The sequence below is a fragment of the Podarcis raffonei genome, chromosome 12, assembly GCF_027172205.1.
Source record: "Podarcis raffonei isolate rPodRaf1 chromosome 12, rPodRaf1.pri, whole genome shotgun sequence".
NCBI lineage: Eukaryota > Metazoa > Chordata > Lepidosauria > Squamata > Lacertidae > Podarcis > Podarcis raffonei.
The window spans coordinates 32,656,119-32,683,852 of NC_070613.1; the positions used below are offsets into that span (position 1 = coordinate 32,656,119).

At 43.3% G+C, this 27,734-nt stretch overlaps 1 protein-coding gene across 3 annotated transcripts in view; it reads left to right on the forward strand.

The window, feature by feature from the left end:
- BZW2 (basic leucine zipper and W2 domains 2) overlaps window positions 1–27,734 on the forward strand; it is a 45,063-nt gene that overhangs the window by 16,019 nt on the left and 1,310 nt on the right. For 2 of the 3 annotated variants that reach the window (XM_053359707.1, XM_053359709.1), the window contains exons 2-11: window positions 2,205–2,269; window positions 3,238–3,414; window positions 4,891–4,994; window positions 5,434–5,499; window positions 11,463–11,598; window positions 15,026–15,135; window positions 16,652–16,822; window positions 18,209–18,355; window positions 18,848–18,986; window positions 24,248–24,370. In XM_053359707.1, coding sequence (XP_053215682.1) covers window positions 2,205–2,269; window positions 3,238–3,414; window positions 4,891–4,994; window positions 5,434–5,499; window positions 11,463–11,598; window positions 15,026–15,135; window positions 16,652–16,822; window positions 18,209–18,355; window positions 18,848–18,986; window positions 24,248–24,370 — 1,238 coding nt within the window. Of the gene's footprint in view, window positions 1–33; window positions 56–2,204; window positions 2,270–3,237; window positions 3,415–4,890; window positions 4,995–5,433; window positions 5,500–11,462; window positions 11,599–15,025; window positions 15,136–16,651; window positions 16,823–18,208; window positions 18,356–18,847; window positions 18,987–24,247; window positions 24,371–27,734 lie in introns of those variants that run through there. The other variant, XM_053359708.1, reaches the window with a different exon arrangement.

Below are 27,734 nucleotides of genomic sequence, written 5' to 3' on the forward strand. Positions count from 1 at the left end.
TAATAACCTCTGGAGTGACACTCCTGTACGCAATTTGTCAAATCCGCTACAAGTGGTGAGTTTGCTTTTCTCCTCTTGGTTTTGGCTTAGATTTGGCACTCGCCCCTCCCCCATTACCTCAGTGTTTTTAAAGGGCTTATTTGTGCATTGGAGGCTGGGTTCTGGAGTGGGGGGGGGAGGAGAGTTGCTTCTGTTCCACCCATATCCACTCAGAAAGAAAAACACGCATTAATAGAAGCAGGATGGTGACCAGAAGTCTGCACAACAATTAGAAGGCTCTGAGCCCTGTGGAAAAAGGCTAGCAGCCTTCGTTAGCATTGTTGCCTCAGTCTGAAAAAGACTTCCCTTGGTCCCAGTGGGGAAGGGAGTTCCACCTTGCATATTTTTAGATCTCTGTTGCTGCAGAGTCGGGTGTCTGTTGTGTTTATTCAGTAGCTGCTCTTGGTGCCAGCTTCTTGTGTTTATTTTGAGAGGCGCCTACCATCGTTAATGCACAGGGGTATTTTTTATTTATTTATTTCATAGACTCGTCGTGGAGTCGGACAGGGCCACGAGGACCATCTAGTTCAGGGGTAGGCAACCTAAGGCCTGTGGGCTGGATGCAGCCCAATCACCTTCTCAATCCGGCCCATGGACAGTCCAGGAATCAGCATGTTTTTACATGAGTAGAATGTGTCCTTTTATTTAAAATGTATCTCTGGGTTATTTGTGAGGCCTGCTTGGTGTTTTTACATGAGTAGAATGTGTCCTTTTATTTAAAATGCATCTCTGGGTTATTTCTGGGGCATAGGAATTATTTCATTTCCCCACCCCCCAAAAAATATAGTCCAGCCCACCACATGGTCTGAGGGATGGTGGACCGGCCCACGGCTGAAAAAGCTTGCTGACCCCTGATCTAATTCAACCCCTGCACTCTTTCACCCAATGTGAGGCTCAGACTCAATGCCCTGGGATTAAAAGTCTCATGCTCCACCAGTTGAGCTATCTATTAGCCTGTTTTGTAAAGTTTGAACCCTTTAAGGTTTGCTGTGTCAATAATGTACTGTTTCCAAGAAAGAGATGAGATGGTTTCAGAGGGAAGGCAAATAAAAACTTGACCCTTGCTCAGATAGGTGTCATTCAGTGTGTTGTTGTTTTTTTGATGCAGCCATTTCACCTTGTGTGGAACTGCTCTTGCTGTTTGCTAAGCTCCAAAACCATTAACACCATAAAATATAGCAGCCAGGGAGTTTATCCTAAGAATGAGATTGAAGCAGGAGAGAGTCAGAGGGACTCCGACACTTGCTAATGTGTTCTGGTCTGTTTATTCCCCACACTAAGTTTTCTTCTGGACAACTCTTGCTGAACTGAGGGCTTAAACATGTCTGGAAAGTCTAATCTCTGGCTTGGGACTCTTTCTTCTGAGACCCTATCTGCAGTATACATTTAAAGCAGTATCATTCCAGTATCATAAACGGTTCCAGTATCATAAACGGTCATGGCCTCCTGTGAAGCATCCTAGAAGCTAGTGGCTTGTTCTGGAAAATTCACCTTGGAAACATGGTGATGTTGGAACATAGAGGTGGATTCCTGGTAGCAGAGTTCAGGATTGAGAAGGGGTTTCTGATCTTCAGGAAACACAAGGAATGTGATAGATTCAATAACCGGAATGAGTAAATAAGAGGCAAAATCTTTTGGAAGATAAGGAGAAGTTGTTTGGATGCAAGGTCAGGATGTAAGTGTCACAAGAGAAGGGTGAAGCTAAGAGGTAACCAGGGAGTTGATTGAAAGAGTGGGAAACTGGAGCTAACTGGGAGTTGGGGTGGTACAGCAGAAAAGATTATGCTACATTGAATGGAATGTATGGAGTTTATATGGCCACCCGCAAAAAATAATAGCATCAAGTGGTAATCGCTTGGCATGCAAGTTGCATCAAGTGTGGTTTTTATGGGTTCCCGAATCAGGACCTATCAATGTCACCAGTAATTTGTCCTTCACTTTCTCTGGGATGGAGAACCTGCAGCCATTCAGGTGTTGCTGGACTACAATTCCAATCTTCCCTGACCATGGCCATTCTGGCTGGGACTGATGGGGGTGAGGGTTCGACAACATCTGGGGGTTCCTATCCTATATAGTTCATATTATGCTAAGGTTTTGATATCCTTTTGATTTAAAATATCCCCATTAAAACTGTACATCTGTAACATTCTACACTTGTATTCCAGAAATTTTATGAATAAGCATCAGAAGCCGGTGCTAACAGGCCAACGGTTCAAAACTAGGAAGAGGGGTAGGTTTGATCATTTCATTTTGTGAATGTTATATGCAGTTTATTGAAGATTTTGCACAGCGCTGCCTGCTGTGTTTTGTTTCCCCTGCTTAGCAAATCAGTATTTAACATTAAAGAGTAGATGGACTGAATCAGTTGACTTGTTGGTATACATTGAGCTCCCTGTGAACAAAAGTGTAATACTTATTCACCATACTGGAAGACTCTAGCCGTATTCATGTCACCTGTATTGTCTTAATAGAAAACTTTGTTTTTTAAGAAATCAACATCAAACCATGACTAATAACCCTGGCTTGTTTTAATAAACCAGCTTTAATGCTAGCCACAGTTCCAGATTTGGAGATAACAGCAAGCCATGCTTAGTTGAAAATGGAAGTCCTTCTGATCTCATCTTCATAGACATATCAGTGGAGAAAACCAGCTTGTGGTTTGTGTACATAACAATAACCAAACCATTGTGATGTATAACTTTATTTATATATGAAGGACTCTCCCATCATACAGAAGAAACATGATTCTGTTATACCCTCCTACCACAAGAGGCCAAACCAGTGAAATATAACCAGCTTAACTATTTTGTATGTTGCTATCTGGGACCAACACTGTAACATGCAAGATCATTCATAGCAATACATTAGTTTGTGATACATTGCCCTATTGCTCAGTTTGCAGTACATGCCCCATTGCTCAACTTCCTCTTGAGAGGATGACCTTAAATGCAATTAAGAAAAGGTGATTGGGAAGAAGAAAAATCAACAAGAAAATAAAATATTTAATGTGCAACTTTATATTGTATAAATTCTGTAACCTAGTGAGTAGCATGTTACGATGCATATGCAAAGTGGGAAGTGAACAATTCAGCAAAGGTTGTTTGAGCACCTGTAGAACAGAATGTTTAAATATGACTGAGAAATGGAAACTGGCATTCAGCTTCCATAAAATGATTTGGCGCTGGCTATCTGTTTTAGATGAAAAAGAGAAATTTGAACCGACCGTCTTCCGGGATACAATTGTCCAAGGTCTCAATGAAGCTGGTGATGACCTGGAAGCTGTAGCCAAGTTTCTGGATGCTACAGGCTCAAGGCTAGATTATCGCCGCTATGCCGACACTCTGTTTGACATCTTGATAGCTGGCAGCATGCTAGGTATGTATGTCACACTAAAAACTTTCAAAGCTGATCCTGGAAACATGCCCTCTTGGTTTTATCTGTCTGGCAGCTAATGTTCAACAACTGTGGCTCTCCCCTTGGTCTGGATCCTCCTCTTCCACGTTTTCAGTTATCTGTGTTTTGTTTTCATGTTTCTCTTACCTTTTTGGTACAATTCGGAAAACTTTGTGGGCTGTGCCCAACTAAGTTCAACTCAAGTAGACCCACTGAAATTAATGGACCAAAGTTAGCCATGTGCATTCTTTTCAAAGGGTGGTCTACAACTTAGTTTTATTCAGAGTACACCCATTGAAATTAATGAACATGGCTGCATGGAGTCCATTCAATTCAATGGGTCTACTCTCAGTATAACTAGCATTGGATGCAACCCTAAAAATGAAGAAGAAGAAGAAGAGTTTGGATTTGATATCTTGCTTTATCACTACCCGAAGGAGTCTCAAAACAGCTAACAATCTCCTTTCCCTTCCTCCCCCACAACAAACACTCTGTGAGGTGAGTGGGGCTGAGAGACTTCAGAGAAGTGTGACTAGCCCAAGGTCACCCAGCAGTTGCATGTGGTTCCCCAGCTTACGAGTCTACCACTCTTAAAACCACTACACCACACTGGCTTGAAATAGTGTTGTTAAAGTTAGATGTAGAGCGTATCTAGAATAGCAATGCTGTTCTCTTTTACCAGAAACAAAATGGCAACAGGTTGGACCATAACTATTGGAGAAAGTTGGTCAATATATGGGATTGTAAAGTCTACACTGGACTCCTCCAGAGGACCTGTTTATTGAACATTCATCCTGATTTGCTTGCAGAAAACTTACGTGCACTGAAGCATTGCACAAAGCAGAATTGACTTCCCCTCACACCTGTCAATAGAAAGGGAGGCCAATCCTGCTGGGTTCAGGTCCTCAAGAGCGCTCACTGCAGGGAACTCTCTAGCACACCCAAACCACTGCTAAAATTATCCTTTCCCCCTTTGCTTCAGCAGTGGTTTCAATGCAAACGCCTTTCTGAATCAGGAAGGAGCTTGCACTGAATATTGTCAAACTGAACAGGCTTTAATACCACCCCCTTCAGTTTGGCTGCACTTTGAAGTCCCAAGTTAGGGCTCCTAACTTTGACATCATTTGTGCTTTCGGGCGCCGGACAAGTGGGTGGCTCAGCTCACCAGTCAAATTTGGCTCCTGAGAGCCAAAAAGGTTCTCCATCTGTATTGTTGTACAGTGCCACTGTCAATGGGTGGGGAAGAGAGGGTCAGGCGGCAAGATTGACACCTCACGGTATGTGATGTTCAAGCCATTCCCATCACCGGAGGTTTGAGAAATCTTTATGCTGACTCTTATTTCACTTTTTAGATGCCTCCATGACAAATGTGTGCAGCATGTACATTATGAAGAATGAAAGCTGGCTCTTTATTTCTAACTTCCAAGATATAAGTTTACATTGCTTCTATCTCTTCAGCTCCTGGAGGGACAAGAATCGATGACAATGACAAGACCAAGATGACCAATCACTGTGTGTTTTCCGCAGAAGAAGACCATGATGCCCTCCGACATTATGCTCAGGTTTTACCAATTGGATTTGATGATGAAGCTTTCATGTCGACTTTGTACTATAATACACCAGCTGTTTCTATTGTTCCCTACCAGACCCAGAATATAAAATGGCTGCAGTGTTAGTTACTTCTGGCAGTATTTGCCACTGGTGCATTTTGCCAAAATTGAACATCTCTACAGATTATGGTTTTTATTGGAGTAGCAAATTGCTTGAGGCAGTAGGATTGCATAATTATGAAAGTATTTACCTAAAAGCATTTTGTTGTTCTGGAGTAAAGTTATGCGTGATTGGGAAGTATCCTGTACCATACTTTCAACAACGCTTTCTTGTCTTGCTAAATATAGGAAGTATATTTTTATATGTTGTTTCCATTTTATCACAGATTAATTATGAACAGTTAGGTTCTACTTCTCATGTTAAAGATGGCTGCTTATCTTTGTATTTTAGGTCTTCAACAAACTCATCAGGAGATATAAATATTTGGAAAAGGCATTTGAAGATGAAATTAAAAAGGTAATATTGCCAACTTGGCATGGTGGTGGTTAAAGTCTTCCTGTATTATGTTCAGAGTCAGTAGCTGTTTTTTGGCATCACTAGATGCTACGTTGTGAGGTGGTGACTTCATATTTAATGGTAGGGTTTGTATTTACACACTTTTTCTAGGTAAGACAAGATGGAAAGCCTGTGTGTGTTTTGGGGTTGTGTATGTGTTGAGGAAATCTCTAAGCAGCACTCATGCAGAATTAGGTGGTGCGGGCCCTTGAACTTGTACACGATATGATGAGAATTGTATATTTAAGGTATTTTCTCTTTAACTTATGCAGCTCTCCTTTCCTAACCTTAACGTTACTGTTAATATTGTGATGAGTAATACTGACTCATACACTCTCAGGCACAGAAAGCACTTTATGCTCGTTCAAGCAGCTATTTTTCCTTTCCACCTCCATCCTCTGGGGACTCTTGATTGTTAATGGTGTTTTAGCACAGTTGTGACAAACTGTGCTCTGTTTATTTTAACATATCAGGCTGGGAGCTTATTTGAGGCTTTCTGTACTGCAGTAATAAGTAAGGTTCTGCATTAAAGGGTGTGCACATATGGTGCCCACTGCATACCACACCTAGGACTCATCTACACTCATGGTTTTTAATGCTAAAAATGAGTTTAAAAGGGGTTATGATAATCATATAGCCATAGGATGTTCTTTTAAATGTGACACCAGAGGGTGCTGCAAAGCTCTCCCCATCAAATAAGTGGGTGGACCATGTAGAAATTAAATATCTTTATTGCGGTACATAGACCCACAAAACAGTTTCAGAATAAGATACTGTTAAAACAACCAAACAACAGGTGAAAGAGTCTGAGGTAGTCATTTTGCTATGCCTAGAGCACGATGGTCTTTGTTTCTTGGCACGGTCAGTGTAATATCATTTGACCTATCCTCCAGAAGGTATTTAATATGGGAGGCTTCAGATTTTCACGGCAAATTTGCTAGTAAGGGTTTGATCAGTTGATCCCTTGCTTGCTCATACTGCCCACAATGCAGTAGGATATGGTTCATGCAATCGACGTCCTGAAAACATAAAAACCTATTCTGGTAGGGGATGCCTCTCAGTCTACCATTTAGCACTTCCGATGGAAATACGTTTAATCTAGCTTTGGTAAATAAATGCTGATAGGTGGGTACGGACAAATTCCTAAGATACGAGACTAACTGAAAGTCGTGCCCATATTGAATTCCATCTGCAATCGGGCCACAGATTACATTGGATCTGGATCACAGGTTGCTATTTGAGATGTCCCAAAGCCTTTGCCTCAGGGATACAAGGGTGGTATCATAGCCCAGTTGATACAACAGGGATGGTGACAGTCCAGTCGAGGTGGCTTTTCTGGCTATAGTTTTCAGCCATGCACTGATAAACTCCTCGTTGGTTAGATGTACAAGTTATCCCTTCTGCAGGCCAAATACTGAGATCTTAAGCCAGTATTTCAAGGCAGCCCACCAAGCTTTGGTGGAAAGTGGGCATTCACCTGTTTCCAGAAAGAAGATTGGATTTGGGACACAATTTGGGACCTGTAGTAAGGACCGAAGAAACTTTGCCTGGAACCCATCTAACTTAGGAAATAAGCCGTTGTACCAGACGTTGGAAGCGTAGAGAAGTTGGGAGACAGATTTTGCATTAAAAACCCTTATGGCTGATGGAACATAATGGGTGGACCATGTAGAAAAGGAAGCGAAGGAGAAACCAGGTGCCATTACATTTTAGACGATAACAAAAATATCATTCTAAGAACGTTTAAAGGGTATGTGTTGATCCAGCCCTAGGCAACCAAGATCATGTGATCCACGGAAGGAAGGGAAATATGGGCTATCCCAATAACATGTACATATGTGTGTTCAGTTTGACCAACATTAAGCAAATGATCTGGATCACAGTGTTCCTTTTGATCATGTGTTTATGTCTTGCTCCTCCTCCTGTTATTTCACTGTAGCTCACTCCGTGGCATGACTTCCACATCTCTCAATTTACATTCCGTAAAGTAGGTTATTGCCTCTGGAAGCTCACAACATAATAAATTAGTTAAGCCATGCTTTGGAAGGCATACACGTAAAGCCTTTAGTGGGTTTCGGGCTTCTTTCAGTTTGTTTCAAAGGGCTGTAGCTTGCTAGGGGAGCACATCCTTTGTGTGCAAAAGGTTCAATCACTGGCATTTCCATCTTCTTCCTGAAACCCTGGAGAGCAACTGCCAGTCACTGTAGGCAGTGTGTAGAGTTCATTGATTGTTCCATCAGTGCAAGGATTTCTTCTTACTCAGAGGAACTGTCTCCCCCTTTCCTCCATGCACCCATTAAATCTATTCTAGGCAAAGAAATTGCAGTAACATAGGAAGTTATGTTGGTCCATCCTTTCTGGTATTGTCTACAGTGACCGGCTCTTCAGGATCTGAAGCAGGAGATACTCCCAGCTGTACCTGGAGATGTTGGGGATTTAACTTTAGATATTTTACATGGAAAACACATGCCCTACCCCTAAGCTACAGCCGCAGCCTTTCTCCAAAAGACAAATGAGATTCCACTCAGGCATTCTAGTTCATTCTTCTTCCATGGAACTTAAGGTGGTGTACATGTGGTTCCAAGGCTGCATCCCATCTAGGCACTCACTACTCTTCTTCTTTTCTTCTTCTTCTTCTTTGGCGATCCCTCATAGCTGAATAAGATTATCTTCTATTAAAACTGTTTTAACAGTAAGTCCGTAAGTAACTGTGGAGACCAATTCTGGATCCACACGTCTTTCCACAGCGGAGGCATAGGTTTCTGGGCGGGAGTTGATCATGGTGAGGGTTTGCCAAACGTACCTTCCTCTTAGCTCGTTTCTCCTTATCGCCCTAAGTTCGTGCTTCTACAAAGTCCACAACACCTTTGGTAAAGGCTGTTCTCCAATTGGAGCGCTCGCAGGACAGTGTTTCCCAATTGTTGGTGTTTATACTACATTTTTTCAGATTTGCCTTGAGAGAGTCTTTAAGCCTCTTTTGTTGACCACAAACATTACACTTTCTATTCTTAAGTTCAGAATAGAGTAGTTGCTTTGGAAGACGATGCATCTGCACAACATGACCAGTCCAACAGAGTTGATGTTGAAGAATCATTGCTTTGACAATGACATTGGTGATCTTTGCTTCCTCCAGTACACTGACATTAGTTTGCCTGTCTTCCGAAGTGATGTGTAAAATTTTTCGGAGGCACCATTGATGACTAGACCCAGATGTGCTTTAGCTCTAGCAAGGTGGCAGCCTCATTAACCTTCAGATCATACCCTGTGAGATCCTAGCAATAGAAAGAGTGCTTTGATTAATCAGGTGCTCAATACTCCTGCTGCAAAAAAGGAGGAGTTTATGTGCCGCACTGGGGCACATCAGGCATGCTGATTTCCCCTAAAACCATACTCCCTTCATGTAGTACACGTAGTTATACCAGTGATTTTCTACTGGCTCACAAATTGGAGTCCTGTGGGTGGCAGGTCAGTGTTATTCTGAAACTCTCCAGTGTTCTCTGACCTCCCCTACAGCGCCGGAAACCAAAAGTGTAATAGTGATAGGCAGGGAAGAGTTCTGAATGCAATCAGTGTCTCAAGTTGCTGGCGGTAATAACAACTTGAAGCTGAACATTGATGGTTTCTAAGTGGGTTAATTAGAATTGGAAATTTTCCCCATAAGCTAATTCAGGCAGTACTTAACAGTTGAGTAAGGGACAAATAACACCTTTTGAACAAAGGAAAATGATATCCCATGAAATTACAAATGTGCTCCAGGGTGGTCTGAAGCCAGAAACACAGGCCTTGTTTCTGCCGTGCTGCTCATCTTTGTGGCAAGCAGAGTAGCATGCTACCTCGCTTCTTTGTCAAGTGCGTGTGTGTTTTTCCAGCTTCTGCATTTATTTATTTATTTATTTATTTATTTATTTATTTTTGCAACCCGCAAGCAATTATGGAAAGGCACATTAAACAGTTTGATAAATCTGCCACATGCACTTTGCAATGCCGTTCCAAATCATTTTCGTTCCTTGTGTTGATTCCCTCTGAGCCACTTGGATTCTGACCAAGTATGGGAAGCACTGGAGGATGAGGTTTCAGAATGGGAGGAAGGGGGAAGAAAGAGACTGTGCAGCAGAGCCCTCTTAATGAAACAGCCCATCCCCAGATGTGCCTGGATCCACTGATGAGGCAGGAGACCCATGGCCATCATCATTGGCTGCACTGGCTAGTGATGGTGGAAGCTGAAATTCAACAACATCTGGAGGGCTTCAGGTTCCCCATTCCAGATCTATAAGCAGATTGTCTGCTAGAGGGGGAAAAGCACCTTCATATTTACTGGGAACCTTTTAAAAGTTACCTGCATCTCATTCTGTATGGAGAAGGGGTTTCTCACTCTGGGTGCTTTCCATACACTCAAAGATGCTAATATTTGGTTCATCGCTGAGGGGTTCCAGGCCCTTTTCTTTTTCCCTTTGTCCTTCTCACAACATTCCCTTTCCTAGGCTAAATGGCGCCCATCAGTACTGCGTATTTCAAGCCCTTATTCACAGAGAAGCTTGTTTTTTTCTTGTCCACAATCATCTTATTTTCAAACCTATTTTGTTCAAAGACTACGCTGACACTCGAGATGTTTGCTTTCAATTTTTCTTTTTAAACTGAACATTCAGGTTTCCAGGCAATTGGGGGGGGGGAAGCAGCTCATTAGTGATTTTCCTTTCAGCTCAAGCTATTCAGGGTTAGATTTTGTTTGTTTATTTATTTATTTCTGGTATCTCTTACGAGCTATTCACCCTCAGGTCCCAAAGTGGGTTACGTAAACTAAAAGTGCAATCACAGAATCATGAATGTCAATGAACAAAACCATAAAACAGCAGCTGTAAAGCATAAAGCTGTGAACTGCCCTGAGACCTCTGGGTATAGGGCAGTATATAAATTCAATTAATAATAATAATAATAATAATAATAATAATAATAATAATAATACCACAAATTACAACTAACACCATTTAAAAGGAGCAGAACTTACAAATTCAAACTTGCAGACCCTCAAGGTATCTCTATTTTCCAGGGACATCCCTGATTTAGAGAAGCCATCCCAGTTTCTGATTTGATCCTGGAATATCCCGCTTTTCCTTAGGATGTCCTTATTTTCATCGGAGAAATGTTGGAGGGTATGGAGTTATCCGACCCCCGAGCAGCCTGAAGGCAATCCTGTAAAGTGGTACCTTGGGTTAAGAACTTAATTCGTTCCAGAGGTCCTTTCTTAACCTGAAACTATTCTTAACCTGAGGTACCACTTTGGCTAATGGGGCCTCTTGTTGCCGCCACGCTACTGGCGTGTGATTTCTGTTCTCATCCTGAGGTAAAGTTCTTAACCTGAGGTACTATTTCTGGATTAGCAGAGTCTGTAACCTGAAGTGTCTGTAACCCAAGGTACCATTGTACAGTATAGAGAAGTTTTTTTTAAAAAAAATGTTTAATGTTTTATTATGCTTTTATATATGTTGGAAGCTGCCCAGAGTGGCTGGGGCAAGCCAGTGAGATGTGTGGTGTATAAATAGTAAAATTATCATTATGGAATGGGACGTCCTATACCTTCCAACATTTCTCCAATGAAAATGCAACCCTTCATGGAAGCCCTAATTCCTAGCTATGCAGAGGCTACTTGTGGGTACTTGAATGAAAGGCACATACTGATAGCAAAAGGGTTGTTTCCTTTTTACTGACATCAATCATAAGTCAGGCCTGTTTTTAGGCCCCTGGTTCTGACCCAGTGGTAAGCATTTCAGAACCTTAGGCAAAGTTTTGATAAATGATTTTTATAGGATTGCCTGTCACATCAATAGATCTGTGCAGAAAAAGGCATTCCATGCTGGTGTGTGTTGAAGTAGGGTGGCATAATAGTTTCATTGCTTCAAAAACTCCGTCTCTTTCTTGTTTTACAGCTCCTGTTGTTCCTTAAAGCCTTTTCTGAAACAGAGCAGACAAAGCTGGCAATGCTCACTGGAATCTTGCTAGCCAACGGGACACTTCCTGCGACCATTTTAACAAGCCTTTTCACTGACAACATTGTCAAAGAAGGTAGTTTTCTTTTTTCCTTACCTTCTCTTGGATTAGGTTGGAGTCATCGTTTTCCAACACCAGGGACCTGAGGCCATAGAATGTTCTCGCTCGAAAAGCTCTTCCTCCGTGGCCTAATTTTCGAAATGCCTTGAGATATGAGAAGCTTATTGTTTCATGCATTTAGAAATTAAGATGGTTTTGGTATTCATTGTACTATTTTTTTGCGATCAGCAAATATTGCCTTCATGGGATTTTTTTTGGTATTCAAACTATCACCTTGTTCACAACAAACAAATGGCATTTTTGCACCTTTTGTATATGCAAAAAGAGATGTCTCATCAGTAGAGGAAAAGTCAGGCCCAAACTATATTACAGTATCTGCGTATTTTAATAGCATGCTTAGATCTAGCAACATTACTACCTTTCTTATTAAAAAACAGAGGTGGTTGGGGACACAGGGGCAACATAGATCAGCGCTACAGGGGAAGAGAGGGTTTAACCCAGTGGTGTTCAAACTTTTTTTCAAAGAGGACCAGATTTGATGAAGTGAAGGGCCATGGGGGCCGACTAAAGGGCCAACCAAAGTTGTTGACATTTTTTGAGGATTGAAGTTGCTGAGGTTTTTTACCCCAGGAAGTAAACTGCCACAGAGGCCGGATTAGGCCCCCAAAACCGACTTTGAACATGCCTGGTTTAATCTTTCCCTGCTTGCTGATTGTTCAATAAGAATTCATGCTTCTCCCTGAAGACTTTTAGGGGCAAATAGCATCTTTTAAAGGGGTGATTTTAAGCAGAAGGACAGCATTGATGCAGGGTAGAATTCTACTGCCCATGTGCCAAAGTGCCCCTCTGATATGTAATGGGAGGGAGTTTGAAAGGGTAGCTGCAGCCACACGATTGACTCAGACCTCCTGATGAGATAGTATCTGCAGAGGGCCATGATCCTGCAGGGATCAGCTGGATATTGCTAGAAAGCTCTGATCTTCAGCCTGTCCTTTTCTCACTGGAGCCACAACTGAGCTACCCAAATAACCTGCTGGCATAGTGATTTGTCCCCACTCGCTTTGAAGACAGGATTGATCTGAATCGAAGCTTCCTGGTGCACAAAATAGAAACCTAGCATGACTGTTTGGACACAAGTTTCTGCTTGGTGTGTTTATGATTTCAAAGCTGACGGTAGACTAAAAATCACTCGGGCATGTGCAGAAGAGACTGGTTTGCATATGTTCCACTGACTGATGTGAGCTGTTTATACCTCCTTCCTGCTCCCCAGTGTTTGGGGTTGAATGCATTCATTTCATTGTTGGATGTGGGAGGGAGTTGGGGTACAACTAAAAACTTCTGGTATCATTAGTCTTGCACCCTGTTCCTAAGCAGGTTGACTTGGAAATTGATTTCTGCATGTGCGCATAGGACCTTAGACTTAATACCATGTGCAGGCATGATTGCAGTGTGAGGTACTCAGCTAAATGAAAAGCCACTTCCAGTTTAAAGAACCAAAATAAAGCATTGCATTTTCAGTATAGCTTTTTGTTGTGCTTCGTGCCACTTTTGTACATAGAAAAGACTCAAAAGTACGGCATAATAGCGAAGTTCATTTTAGTCATTCTCAACAGATGATATCCATGGTAACTCAACTGCTTATAGTGACATTTGCCCAAATAAGACAAGCTGTTCTCTTTCCTTTTCCCCGTTTTGTTCTGGAATAAGAGACATTAGGCCACCCAAATATTTAGGGTTGCCTCCAGACTGTCTGTATTCTGTGGGAGAGATTCAAGCGAAGACCAGAAATGTAGGTTTGTGCAATTAAAGCACTCTGTTGCCCTAGAGGAAGGGGAAAACACTTTTGAAAAAGAAACAGGCTTTTTCTTTTTCTAAAAGAACTTAGGAACGTGAGTGGGGAATGCAAAGATAAGTGAGAGATGAATAAATGATTAATGGGAACATATATAAACACCACACAAGCAAATCAGGATGAATTTACGATGTATGCTCATTGTCATATAACCTCCCTGCAAAGAATAAAAATAAATGCTCAATAAAAGCCTGACTTAGTCTAACCTTGGTCCAAAATGCAGCAGCCAAGGTTGGGGCTGCATTTAGATCTCATATAACCTCTAGTTTAAAACATCTGCATGGTTTGCCTGTTCACTTCCTGGCCTAAATCAAGGTGCTCACATTAGTGTTTAAAGCCCTAAATGACTCGGGCTCCAAATACCTGAAAGACCACACCCTTCACTTCAGACCATCTTGGGTGCTAAGATCAATGGAGGGTGCCCGTTTGGTAGTTCCACCACTCCCAGAAGTTTGAGGGGTGGTGGCCTGGGAGACCCCCAAGCTGTGGAACTCCATCCCCACAAAAGTGCGCCTACATTCTTGTCATATGCAGTGTAGTCCTGTGTAACTATAGAGATATGGAATCCCTAGGCTGCAGGTCGAATTAGGCCTGGCAGGCCTCCCCATTTGTCCTGAACGATCCAGCTTTTCAACTGAGTTAGACCATTTGTTCCACTTAGCTCAGTATTATCTACAATGACTGGCAATGGCTCTCTAGGGTTTCAGATGGGTCTCTCCCAGTCGTATCTACCTAGGTCCCTCTGCATGGAAAGCAGATGCTTTCTCCTGAGCTACACTCTTTCCCCATCTGGAAGGAGCCTGCTGTTTCTTGCCCCATCCTCTTTTAGATTTTCTCTACTCCCGCTTTCCAGTAAAAGAGGTTTATATGCCCTAATTAGCCCATTTTACACCTCCTTTCTAGCTTTTCTTATCTTTATTGCTCAGTTTCCCTCCTCTGAAATGCAACTCTGGCAAGAATTCCTTTTTTAAAAAAATGGAGACCACTTCTCTCTCCTTACACCACTCTTTAAACCTCCAAGATGCCTTCAGAAGCACCTCTCAGAGTGCTCTATTTCCCTTTGCTTTGAACAGGGCTTCTGAAGTCCAGCCATCAGCTGACTGTCAGATCCTCAAAAGCACAGGGTAAAGGAGCACTTTGAAATGGGGCTTCTGAGCTGGAAAGGTTCCCTATTGCTGCTGTAGATGGTGTAAGATGTAGACCTATCTCATGAATTACAATATGGACAGATATATCTAAGAGGGCTCAGAAACCTGATTAAAAAGTTTTAGCTGCACTCCTAAACATAGGCAGCAAGAGAGGCATCAAAATCTCCATGGAAACACAGCAGAGGCCCAACTGGCCTTGCCTTCCGGCCCTGTGTTGCCTACAGTCCCCACATTACGGTTTTAGTAGGTACACGCAGCAGGTAGCTGTAATAGAGTTCCATAAATCTGTGAAGCAGCCTCTCATTGGTATAACTTCTGCCTGCAATTTGTGTCAGTCCCATCATTAATGTTATTGCTTCAGATTCAATGATTCTTGCAAGATCCTTCTAAATATGACTGTATTAGCAAGATGTACTTTTGAGTACCCCCGCTTTTCTTCTAGGTATCGCAGCCTCTTTCGCTGTCAAATTGTTTAAAGCATGGATGCTTGAGAAGGATGCCAATTCGGTCACCTCCGCTTTAAGAAAAGCTAACTTAGACAAGAGGTTGCTAGTAAGTATTTCCTTTCCTAATGTTTGCCTGGGGCATTGCGAAATGGATGTAATTTCTCCTACTGTGTATTCAGGTTGGATCCTGCCTTAGGAAATACAACTGATGACTTCAGTACTATAATGATTCATACCCTACAAACCAGCTATAGGGGGTCCTGGAGGCCCAGATACCCACAAAGTTTTTTTGGGTTGCTCAGCACCCACAACGTGGGCTTTGTGATGCAACTTCTGGTTTCTACTGAAAGTCGCGTCGGGCCCCCAAGGTGACGTTGGACGCCCTCCCCAACCTCCAATGCAAACCTGAAGTCACGTCAGAGGTCTCACGAGGCCTTGTGCATGATCTCCAAGGCTTCAGAAGGCCTCAGAGTTCACGTCAGAGGCCCTGCCAGGCCTCAGAAGCACTGCTGCAGCACGTTGATGTAACGTCATGTCATGACATCACAACATCATGTTACATCACGGGTGCCATTGAGCATCCATAACTTGGGGCCCAAGTTGGCATCCCTGCTACAAACAGACAAGAGGGTTGAAGACTGACTTGAAAACAGCTTTATTCTCCAGAGCCTCTAATGCAAGCCACTGTAATGACAACTAGGCCTTTGGAACTGCCTAGGTCATGTGACCTTAGGGCAAATACTCCAAGAGCCAACTTCTTAATACTAAGGGAATATCTCAAAATTGTAAACTGCCTTTGCAAAGACTACTCTTTTAAAAAGAAAAACAAAGAAACCCCCACCTTGCCTTTTGACCGTGATTAGGAAAAGAACTATGGGAAGCATCCATGCTTGGTGCACATTCTGCTATCTGATGCGAGAAGGCATGGAGAGAACCACAGGAAATGCCACCTTGCCTTTGTGCAACCATGCTCCATGGTGTCATTTTTAATGCCTTTTCATCATGAGGATGGGAAGTGCAACACGTCCAAAGGGCTCCTAGCCAGAACTGCACACTGCCACCCCCAACTGTGTACTTAGCCAAGGCTCTTCTTTTTAAACCAATCTCATTCCTTTGGGTGATTTTAAGGAAATGTGCAATCTCTGGAGCCTTGCAAGGAGCTACCAGGAATGCTTTGCCACTTACATGCACAGATCCATTTGCCGACTAGGTACAGTCATATCTCGGGTTGCGAACGTGATCTGTGCAGGAGGCACGTTCACAACCCGCAGTGTTCGCAGCCTGAAGTGCTGCGTCTGCACATGCGCGTGACGCGATTCGGCGCTTCTGTGCATGCGTGTGACATCATTTTGTGCTTCTGCGCATGCACAAGCACCAAAACCTGGAAGTAACCTGTTCTGGTACTTCCAGGTTCGGCACGGTCCACAACCTGAAAACGCGCAACCCACAGTGTTCGTAACCCGAGGTATGACTGTAGTAAATGGCCTCCTTGCACTCCTTCTGCTTTTTTGCAATTTACTAAGAGGTTCTGCGTTTCTCTTTTGTATAAATACCCTTCCCTTACGTCTACATCTATTTTACGTGGTTTTGCAAAAAGTAAGCGAATTTCTTCCTCCTTCCAGGAACTGTTTCCACCCAACCGGCAGAATGTGGAACATTTTGCCAAGTATTTCACTGATGCTGGCCTTAAGGAGTTGTCAGATTTCCTCCGGGTCCAGCAGTCGCTGGGGACTCGGAAAGAACTACAGAAAGAGCTTCAGGAGCGCCTTTCTCAGGAATGCCCAATTAAAGAGGTGGGGAAAGCTTTTCAAACTAGAACAAACAAAGGGGGGGATTAAAAGAATGCTGATTGCAAAAGAGGATGCAATACTGAGTTATTAAGAAAGGGATAGCTACCTGGTGTGCCTATTAAAAATATATTCTGTAAGTGCATGCATCAGATAGGGGCTGGTGGGAGTTGTGATTCAAAAAATTGGAGGTCACTAGTTTGGCAAAGACTGTGGCAAACTTTGTGTGTGTGAGAGAGAAGCACTTTCTGAATTCAGAATGCAGACTTTGGAAGTGGCTAGAAACATTTTAGGTGCTTCTTTTAGCTGCTTGACTCTGTGGGAAGGTGTGTTGTCACATATAGAAGCAGCTGTTGATGCTGAGCCGTTGCCAAGAGAGCATCATTGCTTACTGTGGCATGAGAATTGTCAGTTTGCATTTCTTAGTGCAGAAAGTATCAATCTGATGTGTAGATAGGGTACTGGAAACTTCTCTGTGTGAAAGAAACAAACAGAAGGTTCATGATGTTCGGGTTATTCCTTGAGAGAAGCCGAGTACAGCTGGTTTAAACCGGTTCTGTTATCTCTTTCTGTCAAGGTCATGCTGACTATAAAAGTAAGGCCAGAAGGAGCCTGGGTTTCACACTTTCTGGTTTAGTTTTATTTTAAGTTATTGTAAGTTTAAGTTTAAAGTCTGCTGCAACTGGATTTCTTATGGACAGTGCCAATCCTGAATGTATTGGATTTGTGACCATTATGCTCATTTGCCTTCAGTAGCAGTAAAGCTCTGCTGGATGAAGTACAATTGCCTCTGGTCTATTTTGGGGGGGAATCCTGCAACGCGTTTAAGTTTTTACTCTGCTAACTAAACATCAGGAGTTCTGCTCTGGAACAGTATTCAGTGGAATTTCATGACAAGAACAATAGCAACATTTTATTATAGGCCACCTTGTAGGCTTGCACTGCACTGGATGAGCAGAAAGCAGTGCAGCCGCCTCGGCCTTGCCAAATGGAACAGTTTTTTGGGAGAAGTGCTGCTTGTTGTTATTTTTCCAGTGTGATGGCTGTCCTCTAGTGGCTGCCAGGAGAATTATTTTTACTCCCCATATGGTGTGTTGACAGTATCCTACTACAAATGCTCACTTGCGGCATGGTGTGAAGTGCAGTGCACCCTCTTTAAAATTTATACTCTTGAATGAATCCCTGGCCTGAGTGTTCTCGCTAAACATTGGCATTTGAACCAAATCAGCAACTCATATTAAATATAAGACATGTTTTCTTTTATTACTCATCCAGCCCTGCAAATAAAATCATTGGGAGGGAGTTTTGCAGCAGACAGGAGGTGTGACTTAAGAGAACGGCTTCAGTTTATTCTTCTTTTTTTAAAAAATAAAATAAAATCTTCCACTGCAGATGGTGCTTTATGTAAAAGAAGAAATGAAGAGGAACGACCTGCCAGAACCGGCTGTGATTGGACTCCTGTGGACCTGCATAATGAACGCTGTTGAATGGAACAAGAAAGAAGAGCTGGTCGCGGAGCAAGCACTGAAACATCTGAAGGTGTGCAAGTGACAGCTGGCTTGTACAGTAAGAACGGAGGGTTGGATCCCTTTTTGTGCAGCAGTCCCAGCACATGTGTGTGCATGGCTGTCAAAGACAGGAGATGCGCATCCAATAGAAAGCTTGCTTTGCATTGACAAGGAAGGCTAGCATTATGCGCTGGTCGCAGTGATAGATCTCATCCTCTCAAAGCCTGCAGGCCTATTCAAAATAGGAGGAGCATGGAGAGCTCCCAGGTTTATTCACTCAAGGCTCTATGAGAGCAGCTCATTGTAAATCAGTTTACTGGATAACTGCAGGCATGCAACGGACAGGTTATCCAGAGTGAGTATCCCACTGGTGTGTTTTGCAGATGATAATACTCTGCATGCCCACACCCTTAAAAGAATATCCTGGGGATTGGTGGTGGTGGTTGTTTTGCAGCAAAACATAACACTCTCTTCTGTATTAGCCTATGAAAGAATAACTTAATTTCTTCTCTGGTTGTTTTAGCAATATGCACCTTTACTGGCTGTATTCAGCACCCAGGGCCAATCAGAGCTGATCCTTCTCCAGAAGGTTCAGGAGTACTGTTATGATAACATCCACTTTATGAAAGCCTTTCAGAAGATTGTGGTGCTCTTTTATAAAGGTATTTGACCATGCCTCTTTCCTTCCTCCCTTCCTTCCTTTTTCCATTATTCAATTTACATAAAATGTTTAAAGAGGGTTCCGAGTTAAAACATCAGGACTCCAATAGGGTTAGCATGAAAGGATGTGTCCGCCGCCTGTTTTTCTCTTTATGTTCTATAAAAGCTGAATGTGCCAGGATTGTGCTGCTAAGTTGCGGGCTGGCCTGCATCTTCCTGCCCTGTGAATTGCTGCAGCTCCAGTGTTATTGTGCTGTAATACTTCCCATTTAAGAGATGTCTGGTGATACTGCTTTAGCTTGCAGTGCAATGAAATACAGGCGCATTTAAACCTGGAACTTGTCCGCTGGAATTGTTACATAGGAACACAAGAAGCTGCCTTATACTGGGCTGGACCAGCAGCGCATCTCTAGGGTTTCAGAGAGGGTTCTCTCCCAGCCTTAGCCGGAGATGTCAGAAATCAAACACGGGACCTTCTGCGTGCAAGGTGGTTGCTCTTCATCTGACCCACAGCCTTGCCCCATCCAGAAGGAGCCTGCTGTTTCTTGCTGCATCCTCTTCAACTTCACGTATTCCCGCTTTCCAGTAAAGGAGAGTTGTGTGCCCTAATTTGCCCCCTTCTTTTGCATTTCCTTGTTAGCTTCCCCCCCTCTTTATTGCTCAGTTTAAGGAGCAGTGCAGGATGTGAGAAGCAATTTTCATTCGATGATCTATGCTCCATTCACATGATAGGCTTCCTGGAGATAAGGAGAGCCATCCCATGAGTTGCCTTGAGGGCTGCAGAAGGCCAGAAGCAGGCTTTGGGGAGGGTTTGTAATCGGTAGCTTGGGGCTGTCGACTCTTAACTGGTGGCTGAGCATCTCTTCAATTGTGTCTCTACTGAAAGCGCTTGAAAGCTAAACACAGATCCTACACCTTAACAGACTCTAAATAGCTTTCCTTGGAAATTTCAATTAACAGCACATCTCTCATTCTATCTCTTTGTTCAGGAAGATCCAGGAAGGCACTTCCAATTCTTTAGCTAAGCTGTCAAATCCCCACCCCCACCCCTCCATTTTCCTTTTATATAAGGGAATGGGTCCATGGCTTGTTGTCATAGAGACTATCTGTCTTTCTTTTGCAAGGTGTTAAGAGTATAGTATGACATTGTTGCTATAAATAGTGGAAGGAGGTGGAAAAGTCTTCAGCAGGGAAGTTTCATAATGCTCCTTGTTTGCATTGATTGTAGTGCCATAATGACAACAGTAGACCGAGGCATTTGGGTCTGGCAGCTGGAAGTTGTTGAGCCGCCTTCTCACTCACTGATGTAGCTAAAAAAGACAACACTCAAGCAGCCCTTGACAAAATGGAGGGGGAATGAAGACTCTAGTGAGGACAGACACCGGGCCACTTCAAAAGCAATGGTCGCAGCTTGCAAATTCTTCTGAATACCAGTTGCTGGTCTTGTGCTTGGGCTTTGCTTATGGTCTTCTCAAAGGCATCTGGTTGGCCATTATGAGAGTAGGAAGCTAGACTAGATGGGCCATTGGTCCGATCCAGTTGGTTGTTCTCATATTGTAAATATAATGAATGTCCCTCAAGCCTTTGCCAACTTGATGTCCCTCAGGTGTTTTGGACTACAAATGCTACTATTGTGACTGTGCTGGATGGGGCTGATGGGAGTTGTAGTCCAAAGCATCTGGAAGTCACCAAGTTGGCAAAGGCTGATGCATATCATCAGCACCAAACCCTGATCCTGAAGGCCACTCCTGCAGAACTACAACTATCCCAAAGATGCATCACATGGTCAACTGCCATGTGTTCGATTCAACTGGAGATATCTTGCCAACTAACCCAGTGCCCCTGACTCTTGTCCACCAGACATATGATATGAATTAATTTTAAGTTCATTTTTAAAAAATTGATTACATCCCGGATTTGCAAAACAGGAGCTATCTGTTGCCTTGCAGATTCCCCTAAAGGCATATGTGCGGGCCTTTGCTCTTCGTGTCTATAACAGTCCCCTAGGGCCGAAGGAGTGGGTGGTTGGAATTGGTTCCAGCCACCGGGAATGTCACCACGAATTGCTTCATGGGCTTTGCTCAGACTGACATCACTTGGGGCAGCAACGGGGGAGCTACACTTCCCACAACTGCTCAGCTAAAATTGCGGCAGCATTTAAAATGTCATCTTAATCATTTTTAATCATAAATAGCTAACTATAAATCCCCCCCTCTGGTGTTCCTTGTACTTCAGAAAGCAACCTAGGGGTATGATTAAGTGCACCCTGTCCTGCATGATTGCTTAATTGAGCAACTCTCTGACAAGAGAATATTATATTTTTTGGGAACTACTGAAGGCATGAATAAATTACAAGTTGTCTTTCTCAAGATTAAAGGAAAATTCAGTTGACCTTTTAATTCACACTGGTGACTCGTTCAGTCTATTTTTCTGTGTTTGTTCAAGGCCTGTTCAAGGTCCCTTCATTCTCTTTTGACTCTTAAGCAGGTTGTGCATAAGGAAGACAGTTCTTTCCCACTTCCATGTGATCCCTGTTTTTTCCTTTTACAAGTTCTATTGTCTCCTTCAGAAAGCTCTAGCTACCTAAATGGATTCCAGTCCCCGGCAGCGACCAGATGAGGGATCCAAGTCAGTTTTAGCACCTGCCTGCAATTTTTTGCAGTCAGTAGGACTTCAAGCAGTACATAAAATAAGCGCTAAGTGATCTGAACAGAACCCAACACAGACTACTGGTTGACATTTGTCTTGCAGTTAATTACAATGCCCCAGTGGGCATGTGAGATTAACTGAGAGGCTTCCTAGCCAAGTCAGGAAAATGTGTGTAAAATGGCCTTATTAACTGAAGCCGAATCCGTTCTTCAGGACCTGCAACATTGAAGAGTTTCTGTCCCTGTTTCAGGGACTTCCTCACCAGATGTTGAACCATAACTCCTGTAACCTTTGAGCACCTGAGGTTGATGGGAGCGGGGGTCCGACAACAGCTGCAGAGCCATGGGTTCCTCATCCCAACCCAATACCCCCAAATCATCCTAGGGTAACAACACCCTTTTGCGGTTCGCTGTCTTCTGCTTGAAACCATAAGGCAGCTCTCTGGGTGGCCAGTGCTTTTCAATGCATTGCTATTCCACACACTCCAGAGCTCTCATGAGACAGTGGGAACTCTCACAGGGTCTCATAAGACATGGGAGTGCAGGAGAGGCTGCCTTTGCTGTGGGGGTCTGCTGTGCAAAGAACTGGGATTACTGTTGATTCCAGTTTAAAGCCAATGCATATGATTATTACAGCACAACATAAAACAAATGCGATGAAGCTATTCACAGAATAAGTGCAGTGAGCCTTAAAAGGAACATAAAATCAAGAAATGGCTGTTTAATTAGTTTGTTCTGGGAACAGATGATGTTGGCTTACAGCAGGGCTGGGGAACTTGTGGCCTTCCTGATGCTGTTGGACTCCAACTCCCATCAGTCCCAACCAGCACTGCCAATGGCAAAGGATGATCAGAGTTGGAGTCCAGTAGCATCTGGTGGGCCCAGTCTTCAAGTTACTTCAGTTATACAGAAGTCTCTGCTGTGTCAAAGTTGGTAAATCCCATATAAGGATGATGATGTCATTGGATTTTCTCTGCAAGCATCAGTGATTGGCCTCTGCAAACAATAAACGACACATGTGTAAGTTTTCATGTGAGATTCATGAAAAGCCTCATGTGGAAGCTGCTTCTGTGACAGAATTCTGGCAGAGTGTACCAAAGCAGCCCTGGACCTATAGAGTTCCTTACCACAGTCAGTGAAAATTTGACCAGCTTTCTAAAATGGTTGTGGGAATCTATGGAAGATAGATCCCTGCAGGCATTCCCAAACTTGGCCCTCCAGCTGTTTTGGGACTACAATTCCCATCATCTCTGACCACTGGTGCTATTAGCTAGGGATGGTGGGAGTTGTAGTCGCAAAACAGCTGGAGGGCCAAGTTTGGGGATGCCTGACTTACGAGCATGGAAAGGGCAACCAAAACAGTAAAGGGACTGGGGCAGCTCCCCTTTGAGGATATGTTACAACACGGCAGGATTTTTAATTTTTTAAAAAAGAAAGAAAACTAAGGGGTGGTACAATAGAGGTGTATAAAATTATGCATGGCCTAAACTAAGTAGGTAGAGAGAAGTTTTTCTCCCTCTCCTAATGCTAGGACCCAGGTCAACCATTGGAGATGAATAGTCCCTGTAGCTCAGATGTAGAGCTTCAGCCTTGCATGTAAAAGGTTCTGGGTTCAATCCCTGGCATTTCCAATTAGGGCTAGAGCAGACTTCCTGCCTGAAACTGTGGAGAACTGCTGCCAGTCGTTGTAGACGATACTGATCTCGATGGAGCCAATAGGGTGGCTTGGTATTAGACAATTCCCTACATTCCTAATGTCTAAACTCTGGGACTCACTACCACAAGATGTCATGATGGTCATCAACTTAGGACAGTTGTAAATTAATGAGGCTGCCAGTGCTTACTAGTCATGATGCCTACATTTAATATTATATTTAGTATGAGAGATAGTTCAGTCAATAGAGCGTGAGACTCTTAGTCTGGAGGTCATGAGTTTGAGCCCCATGTTGGGCAAAAGATTCCTGCATTGCAGGGGGTTGGACTAGATGATGTTCATGGTCCCACCCAACTCTACGATTCCATGATATCCTCTCGTTTTGGAGCAGCCTGCCTCTGAATTCTCATGAGTGGGAGAGTGCTGCTGTGCTTCCGTTCTGCTTGTGTGAGAACAGAAATGCTGGGCTAGATACAACCTTGGTCAGACCCAGCAGGGCTTTTCTGATGCTCTGTTGCAGCTTACTTTCCATGGCAACCTGAAACAAAAAATCCATGTTTAGACTATAGACACCAGATGGCTCCCACAGAGATGGCCATCTTTGCCCTTGATGTAGAATGAATAGGCAACACCAGGTGGGCAACTGGCCTTCCTCTTGGCGGCATGGCTGACATGCTGCAGATCGTTAACGTTTTAACCAGAAATGGAGGAAGCAATTTTATGTAACGTGAAATTATTTTAAGTGCTTGATCACTGAATACTAGCGGTGCAGTTAAGTCTCCCTTGTTTCTCACTTTCCAGCTGCAGCTCCTCCTGTCAGGCTTTGCTGATGATTGGTGTAGTCACATTAAAGCCCTTTTTAAAAAAAACCACCAAAAAGCAGCAGTTTTAGGGTTTGTGTGTGCTAATTCTCTGCCCAGAAACACTTCTTAACTGTATACTTCCTGGTTTTGAATTGTAGCTGATGTCCTAAGCGAAGAAGCCATCCTGAAGTGGTACAAAGAGGCACATGTTGCCAAAGGCAAAAGTGTCTTCCTTGACCAGATGAAGAAGTTCGTTGAGTGGCTACAAAACGCTGAAGAAGGTAAGGTTCTCCTCCTCCTCCTCCTCCTCCTCCTCGTTTTTCTTGGTATATCTGGGATATTAAGGAAACGTCTACTTCATTTCACATCGCCCAGGTTCCGCAATGGGACCAAGATTTACATCGGGGTGAGGAACTTTTTTTCAGCCCAAGGGCCACATTCCCTCATGGACAACTTTCTGGGGGCCACATGCAAGGGGTGGGCAGGTGCAACAGATGTGATTCTTATTTTTGTATTCCAGCCACGCACAGAGATATTTTATGCCTGCAACTTTCTATCCAGGAAAGCAAGAGGCATTATTGAGAGCTCAGGATATGTTCCAGCTAGACAAAAGACCTGGAGAGGGTGTGTAGGAGAACCAGTGAGGGCTTCAGCCAAAGGAGGAAGGGTCTTGGCAAGAGTCCTGAGGCCTGGAGGGCCACATCTGTGTCATGGAATTCTACTCAATATTGATCCAGACAAGTTAAACAAGTTGCAGGATTCCCAAAAAATAGACCGGAGGCAATTAACATTTCATCCAGCAGAGCTTTACTGCTACTGAAGCAAATGAACATAATGGTCACAAATTCAATATACATTCAGGATTGGCACTGTCCATAAGAAATCCAGTTGCAGCAGACTTAACTTATACTTACAATAACTTATAGTAAGACTAAACCTTAACACTACATACCTTCTTGCTTCTTATTATAGTCAGCATGACCTTGACAGAAGAGATAACAGAACCAGTTTAAGCCAGCTGTACTCAACTTCTCTGAAGGAATAACCCAAACATCATGAACCTTCTGCTTGTTTCTTTCACACAAAGAAGCTTCCAAAACCCTCTTGAATTAATTAGAATAGGAGAGATCTCTAAACATCAGATCAATACTTTCTGCACTAAGAAATGCAAACTGACAATCTGGCCTTTTCCCAACCCTCAGATTGCACTGGTCATCTCCAGCTGGTGGGTTTGTCATGTGTCTGGGCCATTTTTGCACAGTAGTGCAAAACTGAGCCTCCCCCAATGTGTGTGAATGTGGCCACACCCACCGACCCAAATACACTTTATGTTGGTTAAATGGCTTGAATCCCATCCCGCCCCCAATTGGGGATTTTAGCTTGTCCCCATTCTAGTCGGGAAAGAATTCTGAAGGAATGGTTCTTTATAAATAAGTTGTTTCTTTTGCAGCAGCCTCTGAAAGAGGTTCAGATGACAAACAAGATGTCAGTCAAGTTTGCCCACTATAAAACAGGATACAGTATTGATATGTGATTCAAAAACATTTGTGGGTTTCATGCCACAAATATATATTTATTTGGGGTGAGGGGGCTTCGCCAGGAGCTCATTTATTGGGCACGATTTCAGCTGCGATGCGAAGCACGCTTCTCAGCGATAGCTATGGAGACATTAGCTTTACTCTGTTCCTGAACCAAACGATCAGTGCAGCTCCAATATGTGCAGAGCTCTTCACCAGCATGAGCTGTTCCAATCTTGATTTGTCTCTTGATTTGATCCAGACTCTTAATTTGTCTTAATCAGCACCTCGTTGTGTTTTATGGCAAATCACTTGTGAAATGGATGTGGCCCAATTGCCTAGCTAAGGTAGGTGAGTGCGAATCCTACTGGCCAGGCCTTTGCAAACACTTAAAGGGAAAACTGTCCCAGAGCTTTCCACACTTTTTATGTTGGCGACACACTTTTTGGGCGTGCATCATTTTGCAACACAGTAGTTTAGTTTTACTAGCAAGGTAAAGGTAAAGGGACCCCTGACCATTAGGTCCAGTCGTGGCCGACTCTGGGGTTGCGGCGCTCATCTCACTTTATTGGCAGACGGAGCCGGCATACAGCTTCCGGGTCATGTGGCCAGCATGACTGAGCCGCTTCTGGCGAACCAGAGCAGCGCACGGAAACGCCGTTTACCTTTCTGCCGGAGCAGTACCTATTTATCTACTTGCACTTTGATGTGCTTTCGAACTGCTAGGTTGGCAGGAGCAGGGACCAAATGGGAGCTCACCCCATCGCGGGGATTCGAACTGCCAACCTTCCGATCGGCAAGTCCTAGGCTCTGTGGTTTAACCCACAGCGCCACCCGCGTCCCATTTACTAGCAAACCAGAGGTTAAACTAACCTTTTCCCAGCCCCGGGAGGAGCAAAGGGAGTGTTTGTGCAACACACCTACACACAGGTGTCGTGACACACAGTTTGCATACAAATCTGTGAACATTTGGCAGAATCACTGGAGTGAAGGTTAGATACAGATTCAAACCCATAGGCAAAACTCCCCTTGCTTTGTCATACGAGTCCTGTTAGAAAGGGAGGGGAGTGACTGGGAGGGAAAAACTCTAATGGAAAAAGAAAAAAATTAAGGCGCCAACTCAACTGTAGAAGCTGAGTTGGACTGTGTAATACAGAGTCGTTTTTCTGGTTCCAAGAGCTGCTTTCTCCCCCACCTTTCTTCTGATGACCACCCATGGAGAGTTATTTTTGCTTTCTGCAGAAAGTCTTTAAGCAGCTCCCCTTGAAGACTAATCCCATATTAGCTGCACATGAGATTGGCAGGTTATAATTATTAGGACTCGCCTGCTTCCCCTGCAAAATCCAAGCTTATTATTTGCTTTTAGTCCGTTTCTATCAACAATCAAAGGTTGCTGGTTCCCTCCTTTTATTTTATTTTTTTACGGCGATGGGCTTACTTGTTGGAATTGATGTGGAGAGTAACAACCTGTGTCAAGATCTTGTAATGATTCCAATAGAAATGTTAACAAAAAACATTCTGTCCTGAAATGTCAAAGAGCCCTGAAACATTATTTTTAGTTAAAAATATCTTGGGGCTTTCTTCTTCTTTTTTTGTATTTTGGCAAACAGCAGGCACCCTGCTTTCCCTCCTTTGCTCTGCAGAGATTTCTGTCTTTAATCTGCCTCTAGGAATTTCAGAAAGTGTAGCTGAAATCAGAATAAAGAGAAGGCTCTGGAAAATCAAAATGAATGTGTCAAATGCACACATCATACATACATACATACAAGAGAAAGAGAGAGATAATTGGTTTAATACACATTTTGCAATGTGCTTGTGTTGCTGTGAATCAGATACAGTATATTGCTAAGAAGGCTTGCAGGTTGTTGTGGTTGTTGTTGTTGTTGATTATTATTATTATTACCCTGAGAGTCACCAGCCAAAGCCAGGTGCAAAAGACATATGCTTAGAATTTAAAAAATCTGGCCCTGGGTTTTACCTTGAATACCAGAACTGAACTGATCTGATCTGTCTCTCTCCCTCCCTCATCCCCAACTACCACACAACCAGCTTCCTTCAGTTCAGCAGCCATACAGTCTATGGGATGAATCATTTGGTTGTTGCCACTGTTATACAGTTAGGAAGTGGG